This window comes from Nipponia nippon, unplaced genomic scaffold, assembly GCF_047370975.1.
Source record: "Nipponia nippon isolate SJK-2023a ecotype South Korea unplaced genomic scaffold, ASM4737097v1 scaffold_10, whole genome shotgun sequence".
NCBI classification, from domain to species: Eukaryota; Metazoa; Chordata; class Aves; order Pelecaniformes; family Threskiornithidae; genus Nipponia; species Nipponia nippon.
The window spans coordinates 16,650,095-16,677,490 of NW_028262291.1; the positions used below are offsets into that span (position 1 = coordinate 16,650,095).

Below are 27,396 nucleotides of genomic sequence, written 5' to 3' on the forward strand. Positions count from 1 at the left end.
GATTGTTTGTAGTGCAGTTTATTGTTAACAAGTATTTTGGGAGATTAACTTCCCGTGAGAAGGTGAAGTGCCGTTTCCCACCACGCTGATCACGCTGCCATCCTGGGGTTATTTTCCAACGAATACAACGCAAACACAAGAGTGACGTTTCTTCTAAAGAGCCAAGATTAGTTATTTTATAACATAAGCATCAATCTAAAAGACAGCGCTGGAAGAGTTTGCAGCTTTTTATGATTAAAACTATTAACCCACCCCCCCATAAACAAAACACCTGGACTATTCACATGAGAATAAATGCTCAACAGATTAAGCACAACACCTTGAAGAAGAACAATGTAAAACCGTAATTCTACACCGTTTTTTCCAAAGTAAGAGAAAAAAAAACAATGCCAAAGTCCAGCCATAGTGTTGGGTGCTTTTTAATATAGCAGCAAAGTTAATCACCTGCAGCCATCACTAATTTTGTCCTATCACTGACAACCACAAAGAAGGAAATTGAGTATTCTATGAAAAAAAAAAAATCTGAATTACTGAAGGTTTTTTTCCCTTTCTATTTTTATCTTAATTCTGAGATCAGTATAAACACAGAATTCCTTGTAAGTCTGGCTCCTTGAGAGAGATAATCAGAAGGCACAAAGAAATAGATCTTTCTCTCTGACACATATCCTACTTTTGCTTAGAAACTGCTTCATCAATATTTAACCAGTCACACCTCAAAACGTAAACGTGGCACGACATTCTTCCGCTGCACGCAGGAGGAGTGGAGCCCACGTCTCCTCTGACTGCATCGTGATGCTGAGGTATAATCGGGATGAATACAGTCTTTTACCAGTGCAATGAATCAAGGGTTTAGAACCCCCAAAAAACCTTTACCTTAAAAAACCATCTGCTTTTTGGTTTATCTAAAAATCCACATCCTGCTTTTTCACCACATCCTTGGCCTCCCCCGAGGAGGGTTACAGGTTCTGTTGCCTTCTCAAGAAGCTGTATTCTCCTCAGGCTGGTGTAAAGCTTACGACATCAGCTGGCTTTGGATCAAGGCCTGAACTCGCAGATACTTCTGCATCACTTAACTGTCAGATTTTATACTTTATTTGAAGCCCACCCCCTGCTCCGCCCTTTCAGGAAGGGCACCTGTTCCAATGCTGCACAGGGTAAGAGCGTTGCGCGTATGTACCAAAAACTGCAGATGCTTTAGTGCTCTGAACCGTCCTTAGAAAATAAGAGCAAGTCATGACCGGAAAGTCTCAGACATCAGTAAACATACAACGGAAATTCATATGCAATACTTCAGGTTTGAAAGATACTGCTAACATCATGCTTTTAGCTTTTGTTCCCCTTAAGAGTAAGCAGGAGTCCTTTGGCATAAGAGCATCTGTGACAGGCATGAAAGATGGAGCTATCAAACTGCATCCCCCAGTGCCCTGAAGAGCTGGAGCGTGGCTGTATTCTAGACAAGCCCCCGATGCAGCACTTAAAAGCCAGGAGGAAAAGTTCTAGTTGGCTCTACACGCTGGAGTTTCCACAGAGCTGGGTAAGCTGCTCTCCTAGACTATGTCCTAATGAAGTGCAAAGAGGTAAGAATAGCCCAAGAATCAGGTTAAACCACAACATCAGGCTATAATTAGCAACAAAAAAACACAGGCAAATGTCACCTGAATTTCGGTAAAACATTCTTGCACATTACCCTCCTCACTTTGGCTACCAAAAGTGCACTTTTCAAATAAGAAATTACTGTGCAGTGCAGTATTAAATAATTTAAACCAAAATGGAGAAGGCACTTTTTAAAGGTAAAATAAAAAACCTTCTTGTTTTATATAGAAATCCATATATACCAAGCAACCCCTTCTGCCTAGCAAGTCTTCGACTTTTCTGGGCAGACACTGTGCCTTCCCTCGTGCTTGCTTACACTTCCAGTTGCTGCTGAAGGTCATGAATTGATCCTGCACTGCTTTGCAGTTTCTCTTGCACTAGTGGATCTTCTTCTAGTTTGACCATTTCAATCACTCCATTGGTTCCAAGAATACATGGTAGACTTAAGAATACTTCACTGTTTACATTGCAACATCCCTGAAACAACACACAAAGACAACTGTCACACAGTTACTTATTTCTGCTCTGTCTGAAGCATGGAGCTACACAAAATAACTTGATTATTTTAATTAAGCAAGGTTATTCCATCATATGGCATGTTTTGTATAGGTCAAATCCCAGTTATTTTAGATCCTTTGCAATGGGTTACTGTATAGAAACTGTAAAATATTACTGTAAAAATGTATATATATATATAAATATATATTTAAAAAAATCTTGAACTGTGTCACACTTGGAGGAGTTCCCAGTATAGATATATCAGACCTCTATAATGCAGGCAAAGCTTATACTACAAAACACTATTTAACCACCTTCTTAGGTAGAACAAGCAGGGACACTTGATAGTACAGGACCAAAAGAAACTAAAAAATGCAGCCAAAGAGAGCTATCCAGGGAATATTTTTCAAGTATTGATCTCACATTCATTCCTTGAGAGACTTCATTAAACTTATATCCCTATAATTCAAGTTTACACTGTAGATTTTGTTTATTTTTAGGATCTGTATGGGAAAATTTACATTCTGTAGTTACTCCGCAGTGTAAGACACTTGTCACTTTATATCTGCATTCAGTTCATAAACGATCAAAAACTTTACTTGAAAATGTAATGATGAAATTAGGTGTACGTCTGTACTTGATACAATAAGCAGGCTGCTCAGCTTTCCTGCACTGGGACATGCAAATCACCCTTCTGAAGCCTGTAAATACAAGTGACCAGTAAATGTTTCTACATGGGTTTTTCCCTCATATGAAATGACTTAATGCTTTAATGAAGCTTCTTAAGATAAACTTAAAATTGTAGACTGAATCTTGTTTAAAGTTAAATATAGCTTCATGATATTCTCCTCAACGTAAAGTATCAAGGAGTAAAAAAGCAGCTGTTTCAAAGCTGGTCAAATAAAATACTGGCAGAAAATGCATTTTATGTTTTCATAAAAGATACTGAACTCTTTTGGCCCCTGCAAGAATCTACATTCAATACTCAGTACTTGGAAGTCGCAACACACACATTTCTCTTCATTTGCCAAATCCAGCTATTCCGGGGGAGCTGGTCAGCAACCTCGAATGTATTTTTACCTCTGGACTCCTGTATTTTTGGAATAATAATCCACTTTTAATATTGGTTTCAGATTAACACAAGAATTGATTTTTGCTCATTTTTGGACTAGAATTGAAAGTTGGAAGAAAGTAACAGAAGTAGTGCTACTTCAGAACAGTTACTTCAAGTGAGATGACTGTGCTGCTAAAATTAATGGTCATATCCAGGATAAATAATATAATTACAGTGCCAACCAAAAGATATTAATAACACATTTACCTTTGCCAGAGTGGATACAGAATGAACCTTCCTTTTATCTTTCAGTATACTGTCAGTCAAATCAGCAACTGAGAGCCCAACAGACCAGGATCTCTGACCTTTTCCCTTTAGAACTTCCATAGCTCTACATAAACCAGGAAAAGGAGAAAAATGTGATGTTTAGATTTTAATTATTCCTATTTTGGTTTATATGTAAAAGCCAAAAGACAGATTAAGTGTACCATATCAGGTAAAGTGTACTATAAAAACATGATTCTCTGTTTTGGAAAACAACAGAAGGGAATTAAGAATTGCTTTAAAGAATTTCTTTATGTATATTTTACCCGCACTAGTAACAATTCTCTCTTCTGTCAAGAGGTGTAACTGATATGTGACTAATTAAATCAGGTAAATTGATCCAAATATGTACTTTGCTTTGAAATAAACTGCTTCCACACAAGCTCCGAGAAAAGTGTGCCAGAAGGCTTGTCTACTGGGTTTTTTTTTAAACCACAGTCGGGCAGCTCTAATATTCTAGTGTATATTCTACATACCTTGTCTTGTCCTTAGATCACCACAGACACAATATTATTGAGAACTTCAGAAAAACAGCAGGGATATACACATATATGAAAGTGAGTGACACTCAGACCTACAATTTCCTATAAATTCAATGTGCAAGCATTTTAGAGCAAAACTCCTCCTCTTCGTGAAGAGCTGAAGGAAAAAACTCTGCAAACACCAAGGGCCTAAACATGAAGAAAAAAATTTTAAGATTATAATGGCATTACCTGTTAGCCACCTTTTCCTTTGAGTTACAAGGAGCCATTGCTTCTGTTTGATTCACAACTAAGTTACAACTGGTCCATGATGGTACTAAAGAGAAACATCCAACGTTTAAATACACATCTAAACAGTGACTAAAATAGGTACCAAGTAAGGTGGGGAGAAGAAAAAAAATAATTTAAAAAAATTCAAGCTTTCCAAACTTTCCTCCCCCAACAACAACCCACATGTAGTTGATGACCTTCTAACATTCCCTGCACTGCTGAAATAAACTCTATAGTAGCACCTGGCCAGAGACACTTGCTTAAAAATGAAGTAATATGTAATAATTCTTACATTAGCAGTAACCATATATTATACCACATTTCCTTCCTCTTTCTGTACCTCTAACATATATTGTTATACCAAATAAAAAGCATTTGAGGTTGTATTTTCTATATTTTTTTTTCATTGTGACAAATGTCAAATACTTCTGCTACCACTCCAGGTCTACAGTCTGCGGCACGCACCAAAACTGTATTATTTAGAACCTTTATTACGAAAATCTACCACCCTGCTCATGATTACCTTCATTACTTTTCTCAATTATTCCTTCATTACTCAACTACTTAAGCACTGCCAGGAGACTATACACTCATAGTCATAATAAAGTATCACTTTACCTTTGTCTTCCCCTTGTTCACCAATAATCCAAGCATTTTTTGCCAGTACCTCTGCTTTCAAAAGGTTTGTCAGTATATACTGAAATCTCTCAGTATCTAGGTTGGCACCTACTCCAATAACTCTGCTTTTGGGAAACGCGCTCAGCTTCCACGACACATATGTCATCACTTCAACTATATATGAAAGAAAAATATGTTGACAATGAAGGACCACTCAAAATTCAACACAACGGCAAACTACGAATCACAATTACGAAAAACTCAGGACCAAGTGGTTTACTTTAGAAAAGGTATAAGCATGTAAGAACGTCTCAGTAGTTTATTTCAACCTAAACCACCAAATGAAGTGGGGAGGAGATGAAGAAAATTCACAGCTCAAGTACAGTTCTAAGAGAAGTGAAACTTCAGAATAAGTCACCATGCTTCCCTCTACCAAAAATCTCACATGCTTCTACATTTAATTCAGCCAGTGCTTAATTTTTTTTTCCTTTGGCAAGCATTCTTTTTTTCATTTCCACAGCTCTAAATAATAGGAAGGGTAAGAAGCACTTGAGAAACAGAAAAGGGCTGTCATCAGTGCGTTTACAGGACAGAGGCTCACGCATACTGCTTTCCCTTTTAAGTAGTGTTTTTCCTCTGTCTTAGCTCACAATATCACTGACCCAACAGCTTTAAAAACTTTCCACCACAACATAGCTGCGATATTTACTATCAACACTACATTATGTATATTAGTAGTCTGTGAGTCTGATCATATGGCACATAACACACATGCATCTATCCTTACTGCACAGGAGAAACGTATACATAAAACTCACAACTGACAAGACAACAGCCAATGGATGCTAATCTGTAGATACAGTCAGGTGGAAACTACATACAGAAATACATACCTTTTATACAAAACAAAGTATACTATTTTCTTTTATCTTGGTAATAGTAAAGAAAAAACCCTCAAAGACAGTGTCCTGCTCAAAGCTGAAAAGGAAAACATCTTTCAGAGTAGCAAAAATTTTTGCCTAAGTGGGCGTATTCAGCAGTAATGTATTTTTAAAACAGGCCAAAGAGAAAGCCAGCTGAGGGATAGAACATTAGGCTAAGTACCAACGTACCTGGATGAGAAGCAACAAGGAGAACAGCGTTCTGACTGTAGTGTGATATTGCTGGGATAATTCCTCTGAACAAATCCACATTGCTTTGTATGACATCAAGATAAGTCTGAGCATTACCCAGAGAATTAACTGTAAGTACCACAACTTTTGAATCAGCTGAAGCAGAAAAATCTGAAAATATAAAGAAAATATGTTTTGAAAATTTATGTCATTCTATCAAGTTTTGGATGCAAAACAAAGAGCTGTCCTAAAGGCTGAACTGCAGCATCCAGCTTAGTTACAGATTCTTCCCCTCCTGTCTCCCCCTGTATCCCCCAATGTGGAATTTGAGGCACTTCCACAGCACCTGTAAAACACAGCTCTCCCACAGAACTACTTTTCCTGTTTCATAGTTGGCAAACACAGAAGGCAGACTGCAATTTGTCCAAGGTTACAGACCAGAAAACATCTAGATGGAGCTGACAGATAAGCTTTTCCAAGTTTTCTTGGCAAGAAAGAGAAAAAAATACACCCATGAAAAAGCTCCTTCATTTTTATTCCTGTTTTTAAAGAAGGGGAAAGACATTTACTCCTTTATCTGAGGCTTCTATAATTTTTGATCTTATAGCTCAACCAAGGACGTGTAGATAACCATAGAAGTGTTCCAAAAGTCTATTTATTAACTCAAATAAAAGACATGTATTTATTAGCCCAAGGAAACATACAACTACATTTGCTGCAGAAATTCGTAAGTCAAAGCTGCCTTGAACAGGTAACTCTGAATATCTGAGTACCATACAGGTGATCAGCTTAGACACAGAAACAAGGTAATTTGACTGTCACACCACTTCTGGAACCAGCTGAAGCCAAAGCAGAGGCCTAGTGCACTGACAAATTGGAAGTGTACTAAGGAGGATATAATTAATACCACCTTGCCCCAAACCTAGATATAAGCATACTGAAATAACAGGTGACAGTGTGTAAGCATTTTGTAATATTGTAACACTGCTAATAGCATAGCCAGCAACAACATATAAGCTTTTTGTACCACAGCTACATGTAAATATGCAACAGGTAACCACAAAGGCACAAACAGAGATTTGTGGTACAGTTGCATAACCAGGGTTCAGGAAAAAATGTGCTAGCAGTAAAACCTGCAAGATAAGATCAAAGGATGTAGAGCAGGCAATGTCGGGTACAGAATAAGCAGATAAGATGCCTGGCGGAACCAGAACAAGTCCCTGTCCCCGAAATAAGATAAATTACATCAGCAGCACAAGAAAACCCCCCATTTCATCTTGCAGGAGGCGCAAGGGACATAAAACCACCACAGACAAGCAAGGAAGAATAGGAAAGTTGCTCAATACAGTTCCAGCTTCCCCTGTGGAAGAGCTTTCGAGCTGCATCACCTCAACCTCTGCAACGAAGACCATCACCACTAACTATGGAGACCTGGCATCGACTCTGTTGAATTGTACACTCACAGCTAATTAAGGACAAGATTGTTAAGAACAAAATTGTTTGAATATGCAGTGATAATGATGAAGAACTAATTATTGGCCATGTGCATGTTTAATGAACATCAACCTAGGAAAGCAGTAGTTTGAAACTTACCTTTATTTATCAGCCGTTTTAACACTGCTCTCACAGCTATCTCGAATTCCCTAACATACATGTATTTTTTCCCCCCTTCCTTCCCACTCTCCACCTATGACACTGAAGTACCAGCTTGGCTTCTCTCTGTTTCTGCACGAGTCCAATTTCAGCATTAGCCTCTTACCCTGGAAGTACAGACTCGCATACCTCTACCTCTATAAGCAGAATGAAAAAAGCCTGAAATAAAAAAGATGGAAGCTTTGCTGAACCTTCCCTTCCCAATTTTGCCCTGAAAAGATGAAGAAAAGCAAGAAGCTATGAAAAGATAACATCTTTTTAAAAATATGGCCTATATGCCGGAGCATCTGGAGCATCCGTATCTCCCCAGGTGTCCTGCTCTCATTAAAACGAGCACAATCACACACAGTACAGTACTCGCTCCCATTCCAGCAACATCATCTAGTACCTTTGCTGATCTCCACATTTGGCAGAGCAAAGATCTCCAAGTCCATGGTCCCTCCTTTTGCTGCACCTTCAGAAAGATCCAAAAGAACCACCTTGTCTGCAGCACCCTGTATGAATAAAGATAATGCAGATCAACAATAAACCAAATTAAAACTTGTTCTTGTGGAGGTGAGGAATAACAAAAAGTATTCCTCCAATTCCAGTGTTTGTTCTACTGTGTATAAAACAAACAAAATTACTGACCAAAATTACTGTCAAATCACAAGAAAAAGAATTTAGTGAGTTTAATTGAAAAGTGACTCATTACAAAACAAACAAGTAAAAAACTCACAAAACCACCTCTGGAAAGTTATAAATGTTGACGTTACTGTTGTCTCTGAGCATATAGCCGTAGTGAAGTACAGACCATCTACAGACTATCCTTTTCCAGGGGACTAGGAGATCCCAACTCTAAGAGGCCACTGCTCAGGCAAGAATCCTTAGTTAACTAAGGATTTTCAAAGTAAGTGAATCCAATATTCAACCCTTTGTATTTAAAAAGCTGACTGAGAAAACAAGGCAGAAACTAACACTTCTGTGTGTCCATAAGTTAACTGAAGAGGCAAATGACATAAGCAGTGACACGGCTATTAAAACTGTTGAGTTATTTCTGTGTGTCAGACACTAAGAACTAGGTTGGAAGCCTCTCTATTAATCAGGTCTGTTGCTATTTATAATAATTATGTACCTTTGCTGCAACTGCTAGCACACATGCAATGCCAAGATCTCCAGCTCCAACAACAGTAACTTTGTTAAAACATCCTTCATTTTTACCTCCACCAATTTTACTCTTTGATTTCATGTCAGTCTCTCCTACAATTAAAAGAAAACCACAAACTTAAGTGCTGGTCCATACTGTATCAATACAAGTATTGCTACTTCGAGATCACGGTTGTGCCAGAGCTAAACCAAAGTACATAAACTTTTTCAAAATAGCGGTTGAGCCTGACCACAGAAAATTCATCACAATTTGCAAGGTATAACACACAAATGTTCCTCTCTGGATAGGAATGTTTTTTCACTAAGTAGAAAATACGAGTATAACAACATCAAGAAGCTAGACAATAAGACCATAGAAACAATACTCCCTTTGCTACTGTTATAGGTGTGAATATATGTCATGGTCATAAAATTTGTAAAATATTTTGTATTTTCAGAAGACATGCAAAATGGAATTTGATTAAAATACAAAGATCTGAGGTTCGTTAGCCAATGCTACTGGTAACACAACGATTCTCATTCTGAGTATAATGCAGAGAGATTAGTAACAGAAACATTGATTGATTGATTAGAAACATGTACCGTGTGCACACACACACGTGTGCTCACAAGCACGTACGTGTACACAATTACCAGAAGAATCAGTAGAAAAGAGTTAAAGGAAAAGGTTTGCACTAGTTGCCACAGATCACCATCTGTGATTCCACTAAAAGAAGGAAGAAGAAAAGACTGACCTGAAGAAAATGAGTCAGGATGAAGAACAACAGGACTGGAGCCATAAAATACCCAGATAAGGGAAACATGAGAACTATGAAATTCAGGAATTTTGCCCAAGACTTACAATGGGTGAGATAAAGTAATCAGGCAAAAATGCCAAATAGCATCCACTCCCGAAGGGTATAAAAGACAAGTCCGAAATCAGCTTGTCACCACTGAACAAGAACCCAAGAGACATGATATGGGCTCAACAGCCAACACTCCTCGTCCTCAGTGTTGCACACCAGTGACTGTGGTCAGACGGGTCTCAGGGCTTGCGACTGTGGATGTGAGAGTGTGAGCGAATGAGATCTGAGAGAATGAATGACTGTGATTGGGTAAAAACAACTTGTTTATAATAAAATCAGATTTCCCTTCCAAAAGATCTCACACTTTTGCTGCAGTAAATTCCAACAAATGAGTAGTACGAAGTCTAGAGCATTTTAGGTGGAGTCTTTTAGGTTTAAATGCAAACACGGAAAATGAGCTGCCTATTCGAATAAAGAGAATCTGAGCTCTTGGTTCGAAAAGAGGCACTTTTGATTATACAGAGAAATATTGTCCACCAAACGCTGTGGACATGCAAACACCAAAAATTCAGATATTAGAATTGTGTAGGCATCTTTGTGATATCAAGTAACAACAATAAATAAAACAGATATTATGTAGGAACATTACAAACAAATAAATGAAAACATCCACACCTTCAGTAATCTTTGCAATGTAGGAGAGAAGTTCCGTTTGCCTGGCTGCATCAGAAGATGACAGTGAATACAAAGGGAGCTCTTCCTCAAATTTTGCAATCATTTCCTTGATTAATCCAATGACAGTTGATTTAGGCTGAAATATAGCAATACAGAAGACAAAACGGTTGACCAGCTATTTTAAATAGTGGTATCAGCTGTAAACTGCAGTGTTTCATAAAGAACCATAGCTATACAAAATTCAATCAAATTATAAATATTGACACCCTTAACGCTTACATGAACACTTAAGGTAAAGAAAATCCTGGGAATTTCTGTATCAATAATGAAAAATATATCCTATCCATTTCAGAAAACTAGCATTCATTAAATCATTTTTACTGGCCCGGCAGTCATACTGAAGTAAGTTATTTAATACAGTGCATAAAATAATTTAGCAACAGCGTTGGCTTCTGAATCTCTATGCTGACGTTTCAGAGTTCTGCTGAAAGAGACACACCCAAAAGGTAGGAACTTTCATTGAATTTTCTTGAGGGATACTCAGCTGGTCTAGTATTATTATTCATTACTCACAGCAATAAAGGAAAAAGCATCAAAGGGTCCACATGAGGCTTATGTGGAAGTCAGCTTTTTCATTCAGCTTAATATAATTTTCCTTACAGTCACTTATAACTTCCTTTACAATCGCTTCAGACAGTCTGAAAGCTATAATTTCAAGAGACATAACATTCTGCTTCTCTTTGCATAATCATTACGTATTTAAGATTAACAAAAAATGCAGAAAACAAAAAGCCCTGAACCCTACCCACTCCTCTCCATATGATACTATGCTTTGCTCCCAAATACTTTCCTCCCCTGTCAGCCACTCCACCTCTTACATGGCTCCAGTTCTGCAGGTAGGGCAAATAAATCCTGCCATGAGCATCAACATGCTTTCCCACTGAAATGCCCATGTTCACAGTCGGCTTCAAGAAGCAAATGGGGGGAGCAAAGGGATGAGAATCCAGAATCCACAGATGAATAGGTATGTTATAGGAATTACCTGTTCAACACAAAACAAAAGCCATTGCTAACTTCTGCATTAAGAAGAGGCACCAAAAACCAGGCGTGTGTGCATGTGATTCACACTTCATAATAACAAAGAAAAAAAAGCCTGACAGATCATTTTCTAGATGCGCACTGGAAAGTATTTATGTTACTTAGGCTAGTTAATAAAAGCAGACTTGTCTGGATCAACTTGAAGTGCTACTGATTGTGTCTTTCTCAACATAAAGCTTTGTTGTTTTGTTTCCCAGGGTATTCTATCGGCCAACATGTCCCCTTTTCTGGGCAAAGCAGTCTCTTACAGGTACCCATTTCACACTTATTTTAGGACTCAACAACTGATGCAAAGAGGCATCTATTAAGAGCTTTACCTCAGACTTCAAAGGCTTTAAGTTAAAAGTAAAAAATTACCTACTAGTTATTTTTGGACACTGCCTATATAAGCATAGGGCTTGCAGAATTCACGCAGCCTCCATGAGAACCAAAGAGTTTGCCTACACAGTCTCAAACTACATGATTTTTTTAATAGTTAACTCACTTATCTAATACCACCTTATTTCAGCATCTATGAGTGTATGAAGACACTTGTTTATGCAGTAGAAGTGGCTTCTGCCAATTCATGCAAAATCCTTTATAGCCACCTTTAAAGAAGCTGCACAGTATATTGTTAAGAGGCAATACCCAACACATTTTACAGTTAGATTCATAACCGGTAAGGAAATCATATTTGACTTATCTTACCATATTTCACTGGAACAGTACCACTAAAATTCAGGAGGTCCTTCTGGGATCCATCCTTGAAGGCTGAAATTAAAAATGTGATTTTAAAAAATAACAACAATAAATGCTTTTGAATCTGGCATGGCAATCCCATCCACAACTACCAATATACAACATTACTTTTTCTATAGAAATCAAATACACTGCTCCTGAAAGAACCAAGGCTAAAATGTTACTAAGGTCCCCCCTCTCCCTTTGAGATAATTCCTTAACGGAATCTTAATGAAAATTGCATTGGTACAACTAAGCACATCGTTAGTCTGAAAATCCCTTGTCCTGGGTAATTCTGGTGCTGTAGGAACTTTCAGTCAGGCTGAGAGCTTCTGGAAGTTATACTTGATAAGCTAAAGACCTCAAAATGCTTTCAGTACAGTCATGGGATATGGGAAAAATGCTGTTACCTATAAAGAATTTAAAAGAACATCAATCTTCTATAATTACTAACAAGTTAAAATAAAATGAAATTTAGTGAATGAGTCACTTAGGTTTTTATATGTATGCATTCTTGGAAGAACTTTCAAAAATAGTCACAAGGCATGAGAAATTTTACTGCAAGTCAAAAGAAAGATAGGAACACAACTGAAAGATATTCACACTATTTAGATTCTATTATACACAGTCTGAATCCATGGCAAGTAAGAACCAGAATTAGTTCAAAGTAACAGTATCACCTACTGTATGTGTTCATGGAGAATGTGAAGTTTGGGTAGGTCTTGCTAACATTCTTTAGTTCTTCTATGGTCAGGTCTCTGAACTTATACTGTGAAGGCGGGAGAAAAAAAAAAAAAAACAGAAAAAATTTTTTCATGTCAAAGGCTGCTTCTTCCGTTACCAGAAATAGGGAAAAGGAACAAAGAGAAAGTAGGAATACAAGAAGGGGAAGGTAATAATTACTTGTAGGATTATATATAGTTTTGGTGTGAAATAAATTACCAAAAAATTTGACACAAAAAAAATGCTTTAAATGTACTGCAGGTCTGCTGTTGCTACATTAGAACTCAAATTCTTAACATCACTCCTTATATACCATTCTTTCCCCTTTACAGCTGTGTGAGCAGAGGCTTAATAAAATTTAGTCTCCTCTGCACACAATAATTAAAAATATAAAAATAAATCTCTTCGAAAAAAGAAGTTGTCTTATTACTGACACAGTTAATACTAAAAACTCAGATCCAACTGCACACATTTTAGAAGAGTTTCATAAGATGTCAATTTCCACAAACAAATGTGTAAGTAATTAGCCTTTGGGAAATTTGTTCCATGTTTAAGCTCTCCTTGAGAGCTGAGAAAATTCAAACAAAAAAGAGGCATCCCTCTTCCCCACCTGCAGAAAACCTGCCCACAGATTAACAGAAGTACCGATGCTTGAAATGTGAGCTGAAAGTAATTATCAGCAAGAATGAATTACTGCCATTTAGACTGTCCCCAGCCAGTCTGATACCTGAACTTCCAAGAGATTTGCATCCTCCCACATCTTAAAGTTATGAAGAATATTTTCCATTTCCTAGAGTAGAGCATCTGCTTCTCATTTTAGGAAGTCTGGAGTTGTCCTGGAACCCTCGCCTAAGCAAATACAACTGCGGCCTGACAACGCTTACAGAGCTGCTCGCTGCACTGGAATACGTGTCACAAAGTAATAGCTAAAATCTACCATCTCTTCAGTGAGGCACCCACCAGGAACAGCAGCAGTACTACAGCTACGTGGACGGTACGACTGTTTTCCACTTTGTACAAGAAAACACAAAGCTGCTGAAAAGAAACACCTTTTAGTCAGCAACACCTTCTCCACATTCAGTCTTACAGGATACTGCAAAGTCAAGCGTAAAAAAAAAAAAATAATAATCAAAGGCGCTCAAATTAGGAATGCCTACACAACTTAAATTTAACATGTTTTCAGAAGTGTTGATACACCTGGTTGTGGAAGCAAAGCCATCTTTCCCCAGCTGACCCCCTTCTTATTCGTCACGCAAAACGAGGCATTCCTACTAAATATTTCGTTCTTTTCTAAAGATCGGAAGATTTATGAAGTGAGTCAGATACAGACGTTTCTCACTTTGCACCTGAAATTATTTGGCATGCCCAGAATTTAAATACGCATACCTCAGTTTCTCATACGGAAATTAAAACATCTTTACCTCAGCGGGGTGCTGGAAAAATAAATCGCTGCTTCTAAAGCGCGGAGACACCGACGCAGGGATCGCCACGAAAAATCCCCCAGGAATCGGGCGGCGCCGCCCGCAGAGCGAGGCCCCCCGCAGGCAGCCCACCGCACGCGTCCCCGCGTCCCGAACCGCCGGAGCACGGTCACGCGTGGCCCCGCTGCACAAGGCGATGCACACCCTGCACCGAGCCGGACGCAAATCTTTTACGAGCCGTGACCACGAAATTCAGGACGGCACCGCGCTGCCTGCGGGGAGCGGGAGGGTGCCCGAGCGGCGCAGCTCCTCCGCTCTGCCCTTCCCCTCCCAGCACCTCAGGTTTTGACCCGCGGAACTTCTGCCGGCGGCGGGCCGCCGGGCACGGCGTCTCTCCCGCCGCCCGCCCGCAGCCGCCTGCTCCGTCCCCTCCTGCTTCGGGCGAGCCGCTCCGTTCACAGAAGCATAGAATCGTTAAGGTTGGAAAAGACCCTTAAGATCACCGAGTCCAACCGTTAACCTAGCACTGCCAAGTCCATCACTAGACCATGTCCCTAAGCACCACGTCTACCCGTCTTTAAATACCTCCAGGGATGGGGACTCAACCCCTTCCCTGGGCAGCCTGGTCCAGTGCCTGACAGCCCTTTCGGTGAAGAAATTTTTCCTAATATCCAACCTAAACTTCCCCTGGCGCAGCTTGAGGCCGTTTCCTCTCGTCCTATCGCTTGTTACTGGGGAGAAGAGACCGACCCTCCCTCCACCGCTCCTAAAAAGTCGCCGTTTTCCACCACCCTCCCTCCGCGGCGGCGGTTCAGCGGCCGGAGGGGCCGGGGGGCGCGCACCTTGCCCAGCTGTTTCCTCAGCGTCTCCTCCGCGAACGCCATGGCGGCGGCGGCAGCGGGCGGGCCGCCTCCCAGCAGCACTTGCGCGGGGCGCCCGCCCTCTCCCTCAGGCTGGTGCCGGCCCTGAGGGCGGCTGCCGCCTTCCCGGTGTTCTGTGTGGGAGCCCTAGGAAAAAAAAAAACACCCCACACCAAAAGGTCCTTTTTTAATTTTCCTTCTAATGGATCTGCGAGCGGGAGGTCAAGTAAACGCTTCAGTACGTTACTGCCACAGGTGAATGCAAAGATCTGTCAGCTGGGTGCCATTTCCACCCGTCATGGTATACACCAACCTGCCAGCCAGGCCACAGCCTCTAAAAATGGGTGGAATCTGTGGAAAAAAAAAAACCCAAACTCACAGCTGTCCGGGAACCCACTTACACGCGTTCTTCGAGACGGCAGGAGAGGATATGCCACACGTGGCACTCGTAGCCGGAGAACAGGGGGCTTGTGGGTTCCCGACGCCCCGCTCCTGGGGCACCCGCTTGGCAGTTGCGGATCCTGGAGTATGCCTGCCGTGTCCTGCGCTGGGGAAACGGAATCTGCATAAAAACACGACAGACCGTTCTCAGCTACCATCCTCCTTTCCTTTCAATGTCTTCTCTCACTAAGCTAATTTTGAATGTAATCTGGCTGTGTGCAATAACAGAGAAGTAATCTCAGATGTAAGACCATGCATAGGTAGTATAAGGATTTGGGGATTTCTTCCCTCTGTGTTGACAGTATCACAACTGATTTGCAACTTTATGGAGTGACAAGTATGTAAATAAAAATCTGGAATGAACTTCTTTCCCTGCATTAATCTACCTTTTATTTTTTTAAGCCTCCCTACCACACAGTAAAGATACCAGAAAACTGCCTTTTGGAAAGTGGGCCGTGCAAGTCTGGTGGCCAATTCAGTGGAAAACACAGTGGGTTCAGCTAGGTAAATGGAGACAAATGGCAGTCCTATCCCCATAACCTACCAGAAAACTGCCAGATCGTAACAGAACAGACCAAACATGATAGTAACGCGTTTCTACAAGGAGTAAGATCTCCTCAAGAAAGCTCATACAATTCTTTCCTCCCTCGCTGATGTGAGGCCTGAGGCAGAGAGTAACCAAGAGCACAGGTTGTTGTTGGTATAGCCATAGCAGAAAATAATTAGGTTTAGAACAACCTTTATCAAGTTTTTCCATCATACGTATTGTTTACTGATGCCACTCCGTTTCTGTGCTGAAATTGTTGGCTGTGACTTAATGAATGACGTTACAATTTCAGTGTTCAGTTCGAAAAATACCACAGCCTCAAAGGAAAGCCAGAAAACTGCACCACTTGAGATCAGTCCATCAAGAATTGGCATTGCAGATTCCAGCCCGTGCTACACATCATTTGCCCAGCAAGCACAGTACCTCTTTGGTAATGAAGTTCTGCAAACAATTGTACAATAGTCATTATCTTTTGGATGTTGTTTGTTTTGTGAATAATACTGAAGAAGTACTGTGAGGCAAGTTCAAAATAGATCTGCATGCCTGCAAAGACATTAGCTGTTTTATGCAAAAGAAGGTCATAATACCACTAGCAGAACTCCTAAAAGAACACTTTTAGATTTCAAGCTGTTTCTGCACACTCCACTAACAAGGCAGAGCCTGAGATGTGCTTTTCTCAAGCAGCAGCACAGGCCCTCTGCCAGAAGAAGTTGCTGTAGTTCAGCAGACTTCCAATAACGTACACACACCGAGGATCTGCTTTCTGGCCCTTTGAGCTTTCTCAATGAATCAGCATCTGATTATTTTTAAATATTGCTTATTAAGACATGATGTTCTCCATATCAGAGGCTGATGTATAATGTAGAGCAGATGATACTTTCATTTCCAACTGTCCAAATTCAATACAACGAAGTTTCAGGAAGGAGATATTAACAGACAACTCAGCTTAAGGAAGAGAGACTGACGTTCTCTTTTTCTGTGATAGGATGCTAGGACCATTATATATTGGTCTTTCTTGCACTTGAGAATCCCAGCTAGGTGGATTCACAACAACATTTTGTATCCAGGGTTGTGAAAGCCTGTCCAGAAGCAGAAACCATAGCTTGACATTTAGGAGGACAGTGTCCCATGGCTGCAGCAGCAGTGGGAGTGGTGGAATAGCCAGGCTGGCACTCAGCCCCTAGCAAATGACAGCTGGGGCTTTGTGAACCCCAGGGCGAGGGGGAAGGGGATATGGGACCTCCTGAGCGGGTGAGACATAGGGTAGGATGCCAAACTCACCATGGACTGGCTCTCTGTGAATAGGAGATATGGTGCAGACCGCCTTTCCTCCTTCCTGGTGGACTCACTTTGCTTGGTCCTACCCTTCCTTGAGGCCCATATTTGTGCAGAAGCTGCTGACCTCCAGGAGAGTGTTTGCAGGGCAGGACGCGTGGAACGGCAGCAGCGACCCGGTACATCACCTCCAAGCCCCCGGCCCTACTCTGCACTGTACACGTGAGGCCGGCAGCGTCCTAGGTACTGTGTCCCTAACCCCACCGGCCCAGAGAAGCCCCTGCCCTGAAGAGGGGAGGGAGGAAGTTTGTCTTGGGGACTGTCACCAGTATCGCCTTGCACACTGCATTCTCTGGGGTGGCGGACGCTGTGGTGGAGACCCTCTGTAAAGAGGGGGAAGTATTCTGGGCAACCTGGGGTTTGTGGTAGGAGGAATAGGAGATTAAAGCTTTACTGGGACCCCGAGAGGTCTGGTCTGGGACACGTGCAATGGCAGCTGCCTTCACCCTAGCCTCCTACAGACTGTGTGGCTACATGCTTTTTTGGAGGGTGGAAATACAGCGAACCCTGTGATGAGCCGTTACAGAATGGTCTGCATGAGCATTATTCTAAACCCTTTTAAGAGACAATTTGAAAATCGTTTTGTTTCGCAAAGGTCCTAGCACAGACTAATGTTTGCGAATACAGCATTCCTTCTAAATTTTTAATCTCAAGCATTTACATTTTTAATTTCTCCCTATTTCACAGTAAAAACAACTAGGAAAGCCTGATAGGTATTTACAGTTATTAGTAGATTAGGTGTTTGGAAACACTTTTAAAAATGTCTATGTGCATACATAACTGAAATAGTCATAGAAACCAGGACAGTAACAACCTACCCTTGGTAGTGACACACCACTATTGTCTCAAGAATGAGTGGTAATACTGTTTCTGTGCAAGGCTTAGAGGTGACCCTTGACTAAGCCTGCACCCAAACTACAGATCCAGATTTCTTAGTACTCAAACTCTCCTTTAAATTCAGAGCTGTGTCTGTGCCCTCTGACTCAAAATCTGCTGTAAACATTATTTGCAGTGAATAACTCTGTATTAAATTAAGAGATCCTAATGCCAACTAATCTCTAGGTAATTAAATATCTTGCTAGCAGGCTAACGTTCTGCCCACACAGGACACAGCCTTGCTACCCCACGTAGCACCCTGTACCGGTCCTCTAATTGTTCCTCTCCCCCCATCACTTGATCTCTACCTTTCATTACTAAAGTTCCCTTCTATATTTCAGTTTCTGAAGCTAGCTCTCGACTCCCCTAGCCCAGCACCTCCCAAGCATTAAGCAAGAAGGAAGGCAGCAGTACAATTGTAATTTCTGAAGGTATTTTCTGCTGGTTATTTACTTCATCTGTGTATGTTTACACACTCGCTTCAATCAGCCAAAGTAGTACGAGGCAGGCCAGAAGCTCTCAGAGTAGCACTGAAGTTGAATATAGCCAGGTGGAGAGATACCGATAGCTCCGTGAGCAATGAGGGTGTTCTGTTAAATGCAGTCTTGAAGATAAACATACCTTGCCTTACACCATCCGTGGGTGGCTGCAAGACAGTAATGAGATGTCCTTTACTGGAGATACTCAATTTTAATCTGCTAAAAAAAGGTTCGTTCTTTTATTCTGTTTGTCTATTGACCAGAGTTTTGACTAACATCTCTTTGATTTGGTGTCAATTCTAAGTTTATATGATTTTTAAAGGTAAAAATATGAAACCTACCTTTCAGGGTCACGTCATATTATCAAACACTGTCTCTGCTCTAGAAGAGCTTTCAAATGCATATCAACTTTCAACACAAATGATCTGGTAAAGCCAGCGTGACTGGTAATGCTGTGCTCTTCCCAATGAGGCCATAGCATTTTGCATATATTCTTACCAAACAAGCTACAGAAAATTCCCCAAACTGGCATTTATGGAGCAATACATCCAATGCTTATTTTATTACAACTCCTTTCTCCATAAAAGCTTACCCTATGTATTCAAAAACATAGCATTTTGCCAGCAGTTTGAGTCCTCTTACTGACTGAGATGTTTTCTTTGAGACTTGGTAGAAAAGACAAGATGGTTAATTGCACAGAAAATCGGCTGCAGTTTCTCAGATGCTAAGGGAGAGGGCAAAATAAAATGACAGTCTCGTGCAACACAGAGCTAGTTCTACGGCATGTGGCTTTTGAATTTTATTCAGCTCCACACAAGAGGAAAATGGCATAATTTTTACTGTCTTAAACTTTCATACTCTAAATACTAGTGTCATTCTTCTGCTTACCTGGGGGCATCCTGTATCTCTAGGTATACCAGCTTAGAGAAAAGCCAAGGGAAAGGGTTCTCAATAATGTGAAACTACAATTCGGGAAGCATTGCAAAGAATTTTCTCAAGCGGAGAAAATCATGCAATACTACAAGTTGTCCAAATTAAGAGTAATGTAGTGGGAATTAGGAGTTGAACTTACAAATATTAAAAGCTATGGGCAAAATTTGCACTTCTGAAATACGCTTGAGTGATCATCCCAGATAATGAAGTTTGGGGAATAAATGAAGACCAACTGCAACACAAGTGGCAGGAGCAAGTTTCCTCACAAACCGGCTTCAGCTCTGGAAATATCATGAGCAAGAGCATTATTTATCTCAGTGTTTACCTTTGTTCTGAACAACCGGTAAGTCACCTGTGTGTCTGAACTACACTGTGACCATTTAATACGTCATAACATCAGTTTAAAAGCACCATCCAACCAGGGCTGGGTTTAAACCAGCAGTTTTGAAGTACATCAGACCTCATTGCCAACTGCATACAGCAGCAAATAGTCTTCCACAAAATAGTTAATTTTTCCTGCAAGTTTCAGTATCTCTCACGCTGCTCATAAACAAGGCACCCCATAGCCCTGGGCCATATCACACACTATATGCTGCCATCACCGCGTTCCCTTTGTACAGGCAGCTAGCAAACAGAAGCCAGGTTAATAAACGGTTTGCTGGTTCACTCATTTTGGCTGGGGGAAGAGGGTTGTTAACGACAGTGCGTCACTCTGCGTGAACTCTGAAGATTCACCTTATGTGACCAGGCTGCCTGTCCACGCATCATTTATTGTCACATTTGACACCACTGTAGAGGTCTCAAACCCAGACTTCCTGCACATTCTGTAGAACTCAAGAACCAGATAAAGTGAATTGACTTACGTTAGTGCCCCTCCTGTGCAAAAATAATGATAAGCAGAGTCCTTTATCAATTGCAGAGCAGCAGGTCATTCGAGAGGTGTAGTGTTCTAAGATATACACCACTTCTTTGTCTGGACAAATCTCATGACATACTGGATATGTTGAGGGACCACAAAGTATTTATGCAACACAAGAGCTGGGGGGAAAAAATAAGCTGGCAGGGAGGAGAGTTGCTGTGATAGGGAGCTGAGGACACACACATAACAAATATCATATATCCTTAGCTGTATCATTCAAGGAAGCTAGTTACCTCTCATGAAGAAGTCCACAAGAGTTTAAATACATTGAGAAGTACATGTAAGGCACTCAAAAACATCCTTTTACACTCAGTGTGTGCATAAGTATGCTCTCATAGTTATTCTGAGTGCTCTATAAAACCTGGAGCACTACGCTCAAGTGTTTTTCAAGTAAGAATCAAGCCCATTCCTTTAACAAGAAAAAAAAAACCACTGAAGCTCTTGATTCTCTTTAAATTGTCAAGTGCTATCAACTTTCATGCGCATAGTATACATCAGATACTTGCCTTTCCTCAACTGAGGAATGTTGAGAAACTGGGCAGAAGTTGCATCCAGCATACAAAAAATGTGGACATTTGTCAGTGCAGGGGAAAAGGAGGTAGGCTAAACCCAAGACTCCCATGAAGAACTGAACAGAGAAAATCCCCAAATGAAGCACAAGGTGGTTTGGGAAAACAAAACCATTCATCAGTTGTGGACAGAGAAATTAGGACTCAACTGGTGACATGTTTCATTACTTCAGGAACCTCTTCTGTCTTTAATTTCCTCCCACATAGTATGTTAATGATGATATGTCAAAGGCTTTTTGGATCCCTAGGCTCGTGGAAAAATAAATAAATGTTTCCATATGCATTTCAAGTGGTAAGAAAAGGCTATCTATGGGATGACTAAACTGCAGTTCTGTCCTGTGGAACTAAAATGTTATTTCAAATAAATTACAACTAAAAACTGCCCTCAAATGAGGGAAACCTGTAATTATTTTTTTCCAAACCTGAGTAAAATAATTCTGTTGCTTCCAGAGAAGTACAGCTTTACTGGCTGGATTAAGATAATAACTCAGTTTAGAATTGAGTTATTATCTCCACCTGAACAGAATATATTTGCTTTGAAATAAGGACTGATTACAGCTATTAAGATACATTAAAAATCTCAAGGGACTTGCATACAAGGTAATTCCAAACAAGGTAAGATTTCATACCTTCAAAACAAGGTACCTGTAGGACACTGATGCAGTGCTAATTTGCAATATGATTAAAAAAAAAATAATTTTTTTTTTTAAGCACAAGAGTGTGCAAGCATTGCTTTTTCAAAGGAAAGGCAGATGGGCTCGCTTTGATGTGTATTCATTTATCTGTTTGGAAGTGGGCTGCAGCACTAGCTGGTCAGAACTGTCACTGGTATTTACCTCCGCCTGTGGAAGCAGTAAACCGTTCCGTAGCAGACAGCAATCATCGAGGAGGTTCAGATTCTTCCCATGGGAATAAGAGAATCCGAGGAAGATGCTGCTTATGAAAGTGCAGGATGAAACACCAGACTCCAAATGAAAGATATTAAAGGCAACTGGCACACGTGTATATTATCATTCTAAAATAAATGTGTCACGAATGGGTGATTTAGAACGCTTAAGGAATCACCAACAAAGGTATTAACAAAAGTGGTTTTAATATGGTGTTGTAAAAGTGCAACTGAGGAAAGGAAAGGAAAGGAAAGGAAAGGAAAGGAAAGGAAAGGAAAGGAAAGGAAAGGAAAGGAAAGGAAAGGAAAGGAAAGGAAAGGAAAGGAAAGGAAAGGAAAGGAAAGGAAAGGAAAGGAAAGGAAAGGAAAGGAAAGGAAAGGAAAGGAAAGGAAAGGAAAGGAAAGGAAAGGAAAGGAAAGGAAAGGAAAGGAAAGGAAAGGAAAGGAAAGGAAAGGAAAGAGGAAAGGATCACTCTATTAATTACTGCATGGAAGAAGCATACAAAGGAAAGCTGAGCTACACTTGAGTTAGAATGATTCAGAGAGGCTGGAAATACGAAGGGTAAGGAGGACCCTCTTGTTGAGTCACGAGCTTCAGAAAGGACCCCTTTGCTTCTGAAACTCCTTCCTCAGAGAGGGGTCTAGGTGCACCTGGATCCAATCCTAGTCTCAGACTTGGTCAACGGTTTACGTCTAAGGGATTGTACATGCAAAGTTTATAGAATGTCTCATTAGCATCCGTTCAGCATGCAATCAAAGTTACCAAGACAAAATCAAAGTTACCATACTACAAGGTTATGCGCGCTATCGGTCGCTTACCAAAGATCTGTCGTTGTAAAAGGTCTCTCTGCCTCGAGGAGCAGCCTTGAGAGGTGTCCCAGCCCAAGGGGAGATCACCGCCATGCAGCCACGCTGCCTAGCAGGGAGAGCCCCAAGAAGGCTCACCGAGGCTGTCATATTTATAGGATAAAGTGGTTGGCTTGTAGTCAAATTACATGCGATAGAAGAGGTATGCAGGAGACTCCTTGTGCCCACAACTTTCTTTGTTCCTTGATAAATGAGTCTTGGAAAAGCCACCCACTATTCATGTGTCAACCGCATGATCGGTGTTCCAAGCTCATATGCATCGATGCTCACGGTGCCGCTCTGCTCCTTTGTGGGTTTTCAGAGAGCAGATTGAAACTAGAGGAGTTCCCAGCCCGACTACGGCTGTGGCCTTTACCTCTTCCGGAGCCTGCACCAAACCACCGCCAGCCTGGTCAGTGTATCTGTCCCACCTGGCTGTAATTTTACTGAATGTTTTCTTTCATCCGGAGGTGGAGGTGGAATATCAGGGCCGTCTTTTGTAGAGAATACTTGGCTCCCAGGGCTCCCAGTGGGCCCATATCAATTATTCAGTTGATGAAGTACTTCAGAGAGTCGAGTATCCCACTGGGTCTCCTGTGGCTTAAGGCTCCTTTTTAATAAGCCATTAGCTCTTTCTACCATCCCATTTGATTGAAAGTAGTAGGGGGTATGGAATACCCGCTCTATTTCCTCCTGTTTTGCCCATGCTTGTACTTCCTTGCTGGAAAAATGTGAGCCATTGTCACTTTGGATGAAATCAGGAGTTGGTAGGCTTGAAAACAAAGAGGATGTATTTTCTCAACTTGTTAACTGCTTGGACTAAAGACAAAAGTCCCGTTTCCCATTCAGAATACCTCTGTTCTGTCTCTTTAAATGCAGTCGAGCTAAACATAAAAGGTCTTTTTGGCCCGCTCCGCCTGGTCTGGAATAGACTGCATGAAGTACCATGTTCTGCAAAACCCCATTCTGCTATAATAGGGTCACGGGGGCGTACTGGCCCCAGGGACTGATACGTCTTTATTAGAGTTTTGACTGCCTCTTCATGCTCGGTGTTCTACTCCCATGGTTTTCCCTTTCGTAGAAGTGAATAGAGTGGGCGAGCAATGATAGGCAATCCAGGTACGTGTTTTCTCCAGTACCCTAAAGTACCTATAAGTTGTAATTCCTTCCTAGATTGGGGCATCTGCAATTGTTCTATTTTACTTTGGGTGTCCGGTGGGATTGCTGCACTGCCTGCAGTCCACCAGGTACCTAAAAATTTTACTTCTCTACTCAGTCCCTGACATTTTTGGGGTGGAATTTCAACTTCTGCTTTATGTAGTGTTTGCCACACTGCTGCTGCCGCTTCCCCCACCTTTTCAGGGGACGTCCTTCCAATTATATATCATATATTTATTGGTACAGTTTCACATCTTGAGGGAGTGAGACTGACTGTAAGAGTTCAGCAAGCGCAGCGTGAACGATTGTAGGTGAAGGTTTATACCCCCGTGGGAGTCTGTTAAAGGTGTATTGTATACCTTCCCAAGTAAAAGCAAATTTCTCTTTATCCTTCTCCTGAGAGGGGACCATAAAGAACTTATCCTTCACATCTAGCACTGCCGTCCATGGGTGTCCAGCTGCTTGTAACGTGGCTGTTACAGTTGCAATATTAAGTACTGCAGCCATTAGCGGAGCTGTGTTGGCATTTAAGCACCGATAATCAATTGTCAGACACCATCTCCCATCCAGCTTTCAGAATGGCCAGACGGGTGAATTATACTGGGAGTGGGTTCTGGAAATAAGGTCCCGCTTTTCTAAGTCTGCTATTACGTCAGAAATCCCGTTCCGTGCCGCAGCAGAAATCGGGTACTGCGGTACATTAGTAACCTTTGAATCGGGGAGTGCAGGGGCAGCGCAGAGTACACGCACTGTAGCCTCCCGATTTTTATCAGGGTCTGGGTTAATATTTGAACCGAAGGACCGCACATTGCCGCCCAGCAGTGCCAGCTTCAGCCATTCAAAACATCAAAACCTGAAGTATTTTCATTGTGATCTTTGATTGCAAAGCAAGTAGACATCACGGGCTTCTCGCCTGGGAGCCATTGATTAACTTTCACGGTTTGGCAAATAGCGCTTGCCCTGTTCACTCCGGTAATTTTAACTCTTTGCCATCCAGGTCGGACACCCAGCATCTCGGCATCCTGTTGTGTTAACATTGAAATGTGTGCTCCCATATCTATTAAAAACTTCACCAATTGTCCTTGAGGACCGACTGGAATTAAAGTGTATGGGCCGTCATCACTTACCCACTGATCCACTTTCTGGACAGGCAGGCCCAGTTGCCTTCTGGACATTACTTGTTTTTTCCTTCATGTTCTGCAATTCTTCCTTAAGGGAGAGGAAGGGGTTGTCTCCCTTTCTGGGGACTGGCCAGGAGGAGTTGTGAAATACACTTCTTCCTTTCACCATTCTCTTGTTTCTGGAATGCTTCAATCAGCCTCAAGACAATGCCAGTAGGCTGACCTTGAATTGCAGCTCTGGGAATGCCTAGTGCTAACGCTTTCTTCCACAGTTCATTTCTCCTTTCTCGGGATTCTGCCTGAGGGTCTTTAGGTGAAGTTTGAGGATCCTTAGGAATATTTTCCCTTGGCTGATTCCTGGTCCCTGTGGGGGTACTTTTACTGGTCTCACTTGATGTTCTCCTGTTCAGGGCCTTGGGTCTGATTTTTCGGTCAACACGTGGTCCCACCCCATTTCACGGGCATGGTTTAAAATGTCATGCACTGATTCTGCCCAGGTAGCGAGCTGGTTGCGGGGATCATTTTCACCTAATCCCTCGTTGTGTTCTATGTTTCTTTTAATTTCATCCCACTTTGCAATTAAGTAGGGTTTAAGAATTGCCGAGGCTCCTCTAAGTAGTGGTTTTAGCATCACATAATCAATTGTAGCAGATATTGGGATATCACTGGGTTCCTATCTATGCATGGCTTGTATGCAGGCAGCTTCTGTGATGGCTGCAGAGAGCTTGTTAAGAGATCTTATGGGGATTATGGAGGGATCACCTTGTTCAGTAGCATCTGTTCCTCCAGCCCAATAAGCTCTCCTGCTAGTAATAGGATGGGATGCATCTGCCAGGTTGGGTCTTAAATTTAAGAGAACTCCTGGACCCTAAAAGCCATTCACTTCGTCTCCCGTCAGCAGTATTCGGTCACCGCCACTCAGGCAGACTCACCACAACTACCCTTGTTGCCATTTCACCCAGCTTCCTGCCGTGTTTTTCTTGTAAATTTGCCAGATGTAACAGATCCCAGGGAGCGGTTCATACGGTGTATCGTGGAGCACCACCCCGAGGTCCTTCGGATTGTTCTGCTTTAGTAATGGGTCTGCCTTCATATTCAGCAAGATTTGAAGAAAATAGAGAGTCATCAACTCCTGAGTTACTATTATTGGGGTTACCCCATATGTTCCCATCCCATTCTTCTAGGGATGCAATTAATTTTCTAATCTGTACAGTGTCAGGGGAACGAGGAGCATGCATAAGCATGATTTCGATCCTTTCTTCTAGTTTTTGTTCTTTCTCCTTTTCCTCCTGTAACTGTTTCTGTAGCTGGCCAGTTTTCAGAGACAGTACTAATTCAGCTGCCTTTCTGCCTTCTATTTCTTCTTTTAGGTCCTGCTCTCTTTTATTGTTATTCTTCTTAAATTGATGAGCAGCTTCTAAACAAGTACCTAGCATTTTGCAAATAATTCCTTTCCCATCTTTTATATGCCCTTGGGCTGTATTTAGCTGTTTTTCCATAGCTTCCCAATCATGCCAATTATCACAAGCCCATTCTTCTGAGAATTTGGGACTCCTCCTTATTCCATGCTTTCGTAAGTAATCAGTGATACTACTTGCCACCCTGCTGACTACACCAATTTGTCATGAATGGGCCTGATTTAGAACACTTAAGGAATCATTGACAAATATATTAGCAAAAGTGGTTTTATACGATCTTGTAAGAGTTCGATGGCAAGGTTCACTATTAATTACTGCATGGAAGAAGCATACAAAGGAAAGCTGAGCTACACTTGAGTTAGAATGATTCAGAGAGGCCGGAGATGCAGAGTAAGGAAGACCCTCTTGTTGAGTCACGAGCTTCAGAAAGGATGCCTTGCTTCCAAAACTCCTGATGGAGCTTAGGTGCAGCTAGGTCCAATCCTAGTCTCAGACTTGGTCAACGGTTTACGTCTAAGGGATTGTACATGCAAAGTTTATAGAATGTCTCATTAGCATCCATTCAGCATGCAATCAAAGTTACCAAGACAAAATCAAAGTTACCATACTACAAGGTTATGCGCGCTATCGGTCGCTTACCAAAGAACTGTCGTTGTAAAAGGTCTCTCTGCCTCGAGGAGCAGCCTTGAGAGGTGTCCCAGCCCAAGGGGAGATCACCGCCATGCAGCCACGCTGCCTAGCAGGGAGAGCCCCAAGAAGGCTCACCGAGGCTGTCATATTTATAGGATAAAGTGGTTGGCTTGTAGTCAAATTACATGCGATAGAAGAGGTATGCAGGA

At 41.5% G+C, this 27,396-nt stretch overlaps 1 protein-coding gene and 1 pseudogene across 7 annotated transcripts in view; both read right to left on the reverse strand.

The window, feature by feature from the left end:
* UEVLD (UEV and lactate/malate dehyrogenase domains) lies at nt 1–15,168 on the reverse strand. Of its 6 annotated transcripts, none has more exons than XM_087745687.1 (14): nt 15,012–15,068; nt 13,709–13,780; nt 12,710–12,794; nt 11,996–12,058; nt 11,089–11,252; nt 10,211–10,346; nt 8,719–8,843; nt 7,993–8,098; nt 5,952–6,122; nt 4,840–5,013; nt 4,183–4,267; nt 3,413–3,536; nt 1,910–2,070; nt 1–153 (listed from the first exon to the last, which is right to left on the reverse strand). In XM_087745687.1, exons 1-14 carry the CDS (start codon nt 15,051–15,053, stop codon nt 90–92), a joined length of 1,572 nt encoding a protein of 523 aa, XP_087601813.1. In that variant the 5' UTR covers nt 15,054–15,068; the 3' UTR covers nt 1–89. The 6 variants fall into 6 exon arrangements, with proteins under 6 accessions (XP_087601813.1, XP_087601812.1, XP_087601815.1 ...); XM_087745686.1 differs by having other exon boundaries at nt 13,709–13,783; XM_087745689.1 differs by lacking the exon at nt 13,709–13,780 and having other exon boundaries at nt 15,012–15,168.
* The window catches only part of LOC148057092 (uncharacterized), a 13,573-nt pseudogene continuing 1,252 nt past the window's right edge, over nt 15,076–27,396 (reverse strand). The window contains exons 2-4 of the transcript XR_015702036.1: nt 22,834–26,748; nt 21,965–22,061; nt 15,076–15,591 (exon numbers count right to left, since the gene is read on the reverse strand). The product of XR_015702036.1 is annotated as an uncharacterized LOC148057092 (transcript). The remainder of the gene's footprint in view (nt 15,592–21,964; nt 22,062–22,833; nt 26,749–27,396) is intronic.

What these genes read in the sequence shown, in the direction of transcription:
- UEVLD (XM_087745686.1), bottom strand. Translation starts at nt 15,053, where the DNA reads ATGGCGTTCGCGGAGGAGACGCTGAGGAAACAGCTGGGCAAG. An exon ending in TACTGTTCCAGTGAAATATG is followed by an intron (nt 11,253 to 11,995) that starts GTAAGATAAGTC and finishes TGTGTTGAACAG; the next exon opens with GTAATTCCTATAACATACCT. An exon ending in CCTTGTTGCTTCTCATCCAG is followed by an intron (nt 5,014 to 5,951) that starts GTACGTTGGTAC and finishes TTTCATATATAG; the next exon opens with TTGAAGTGATGACATATGTG.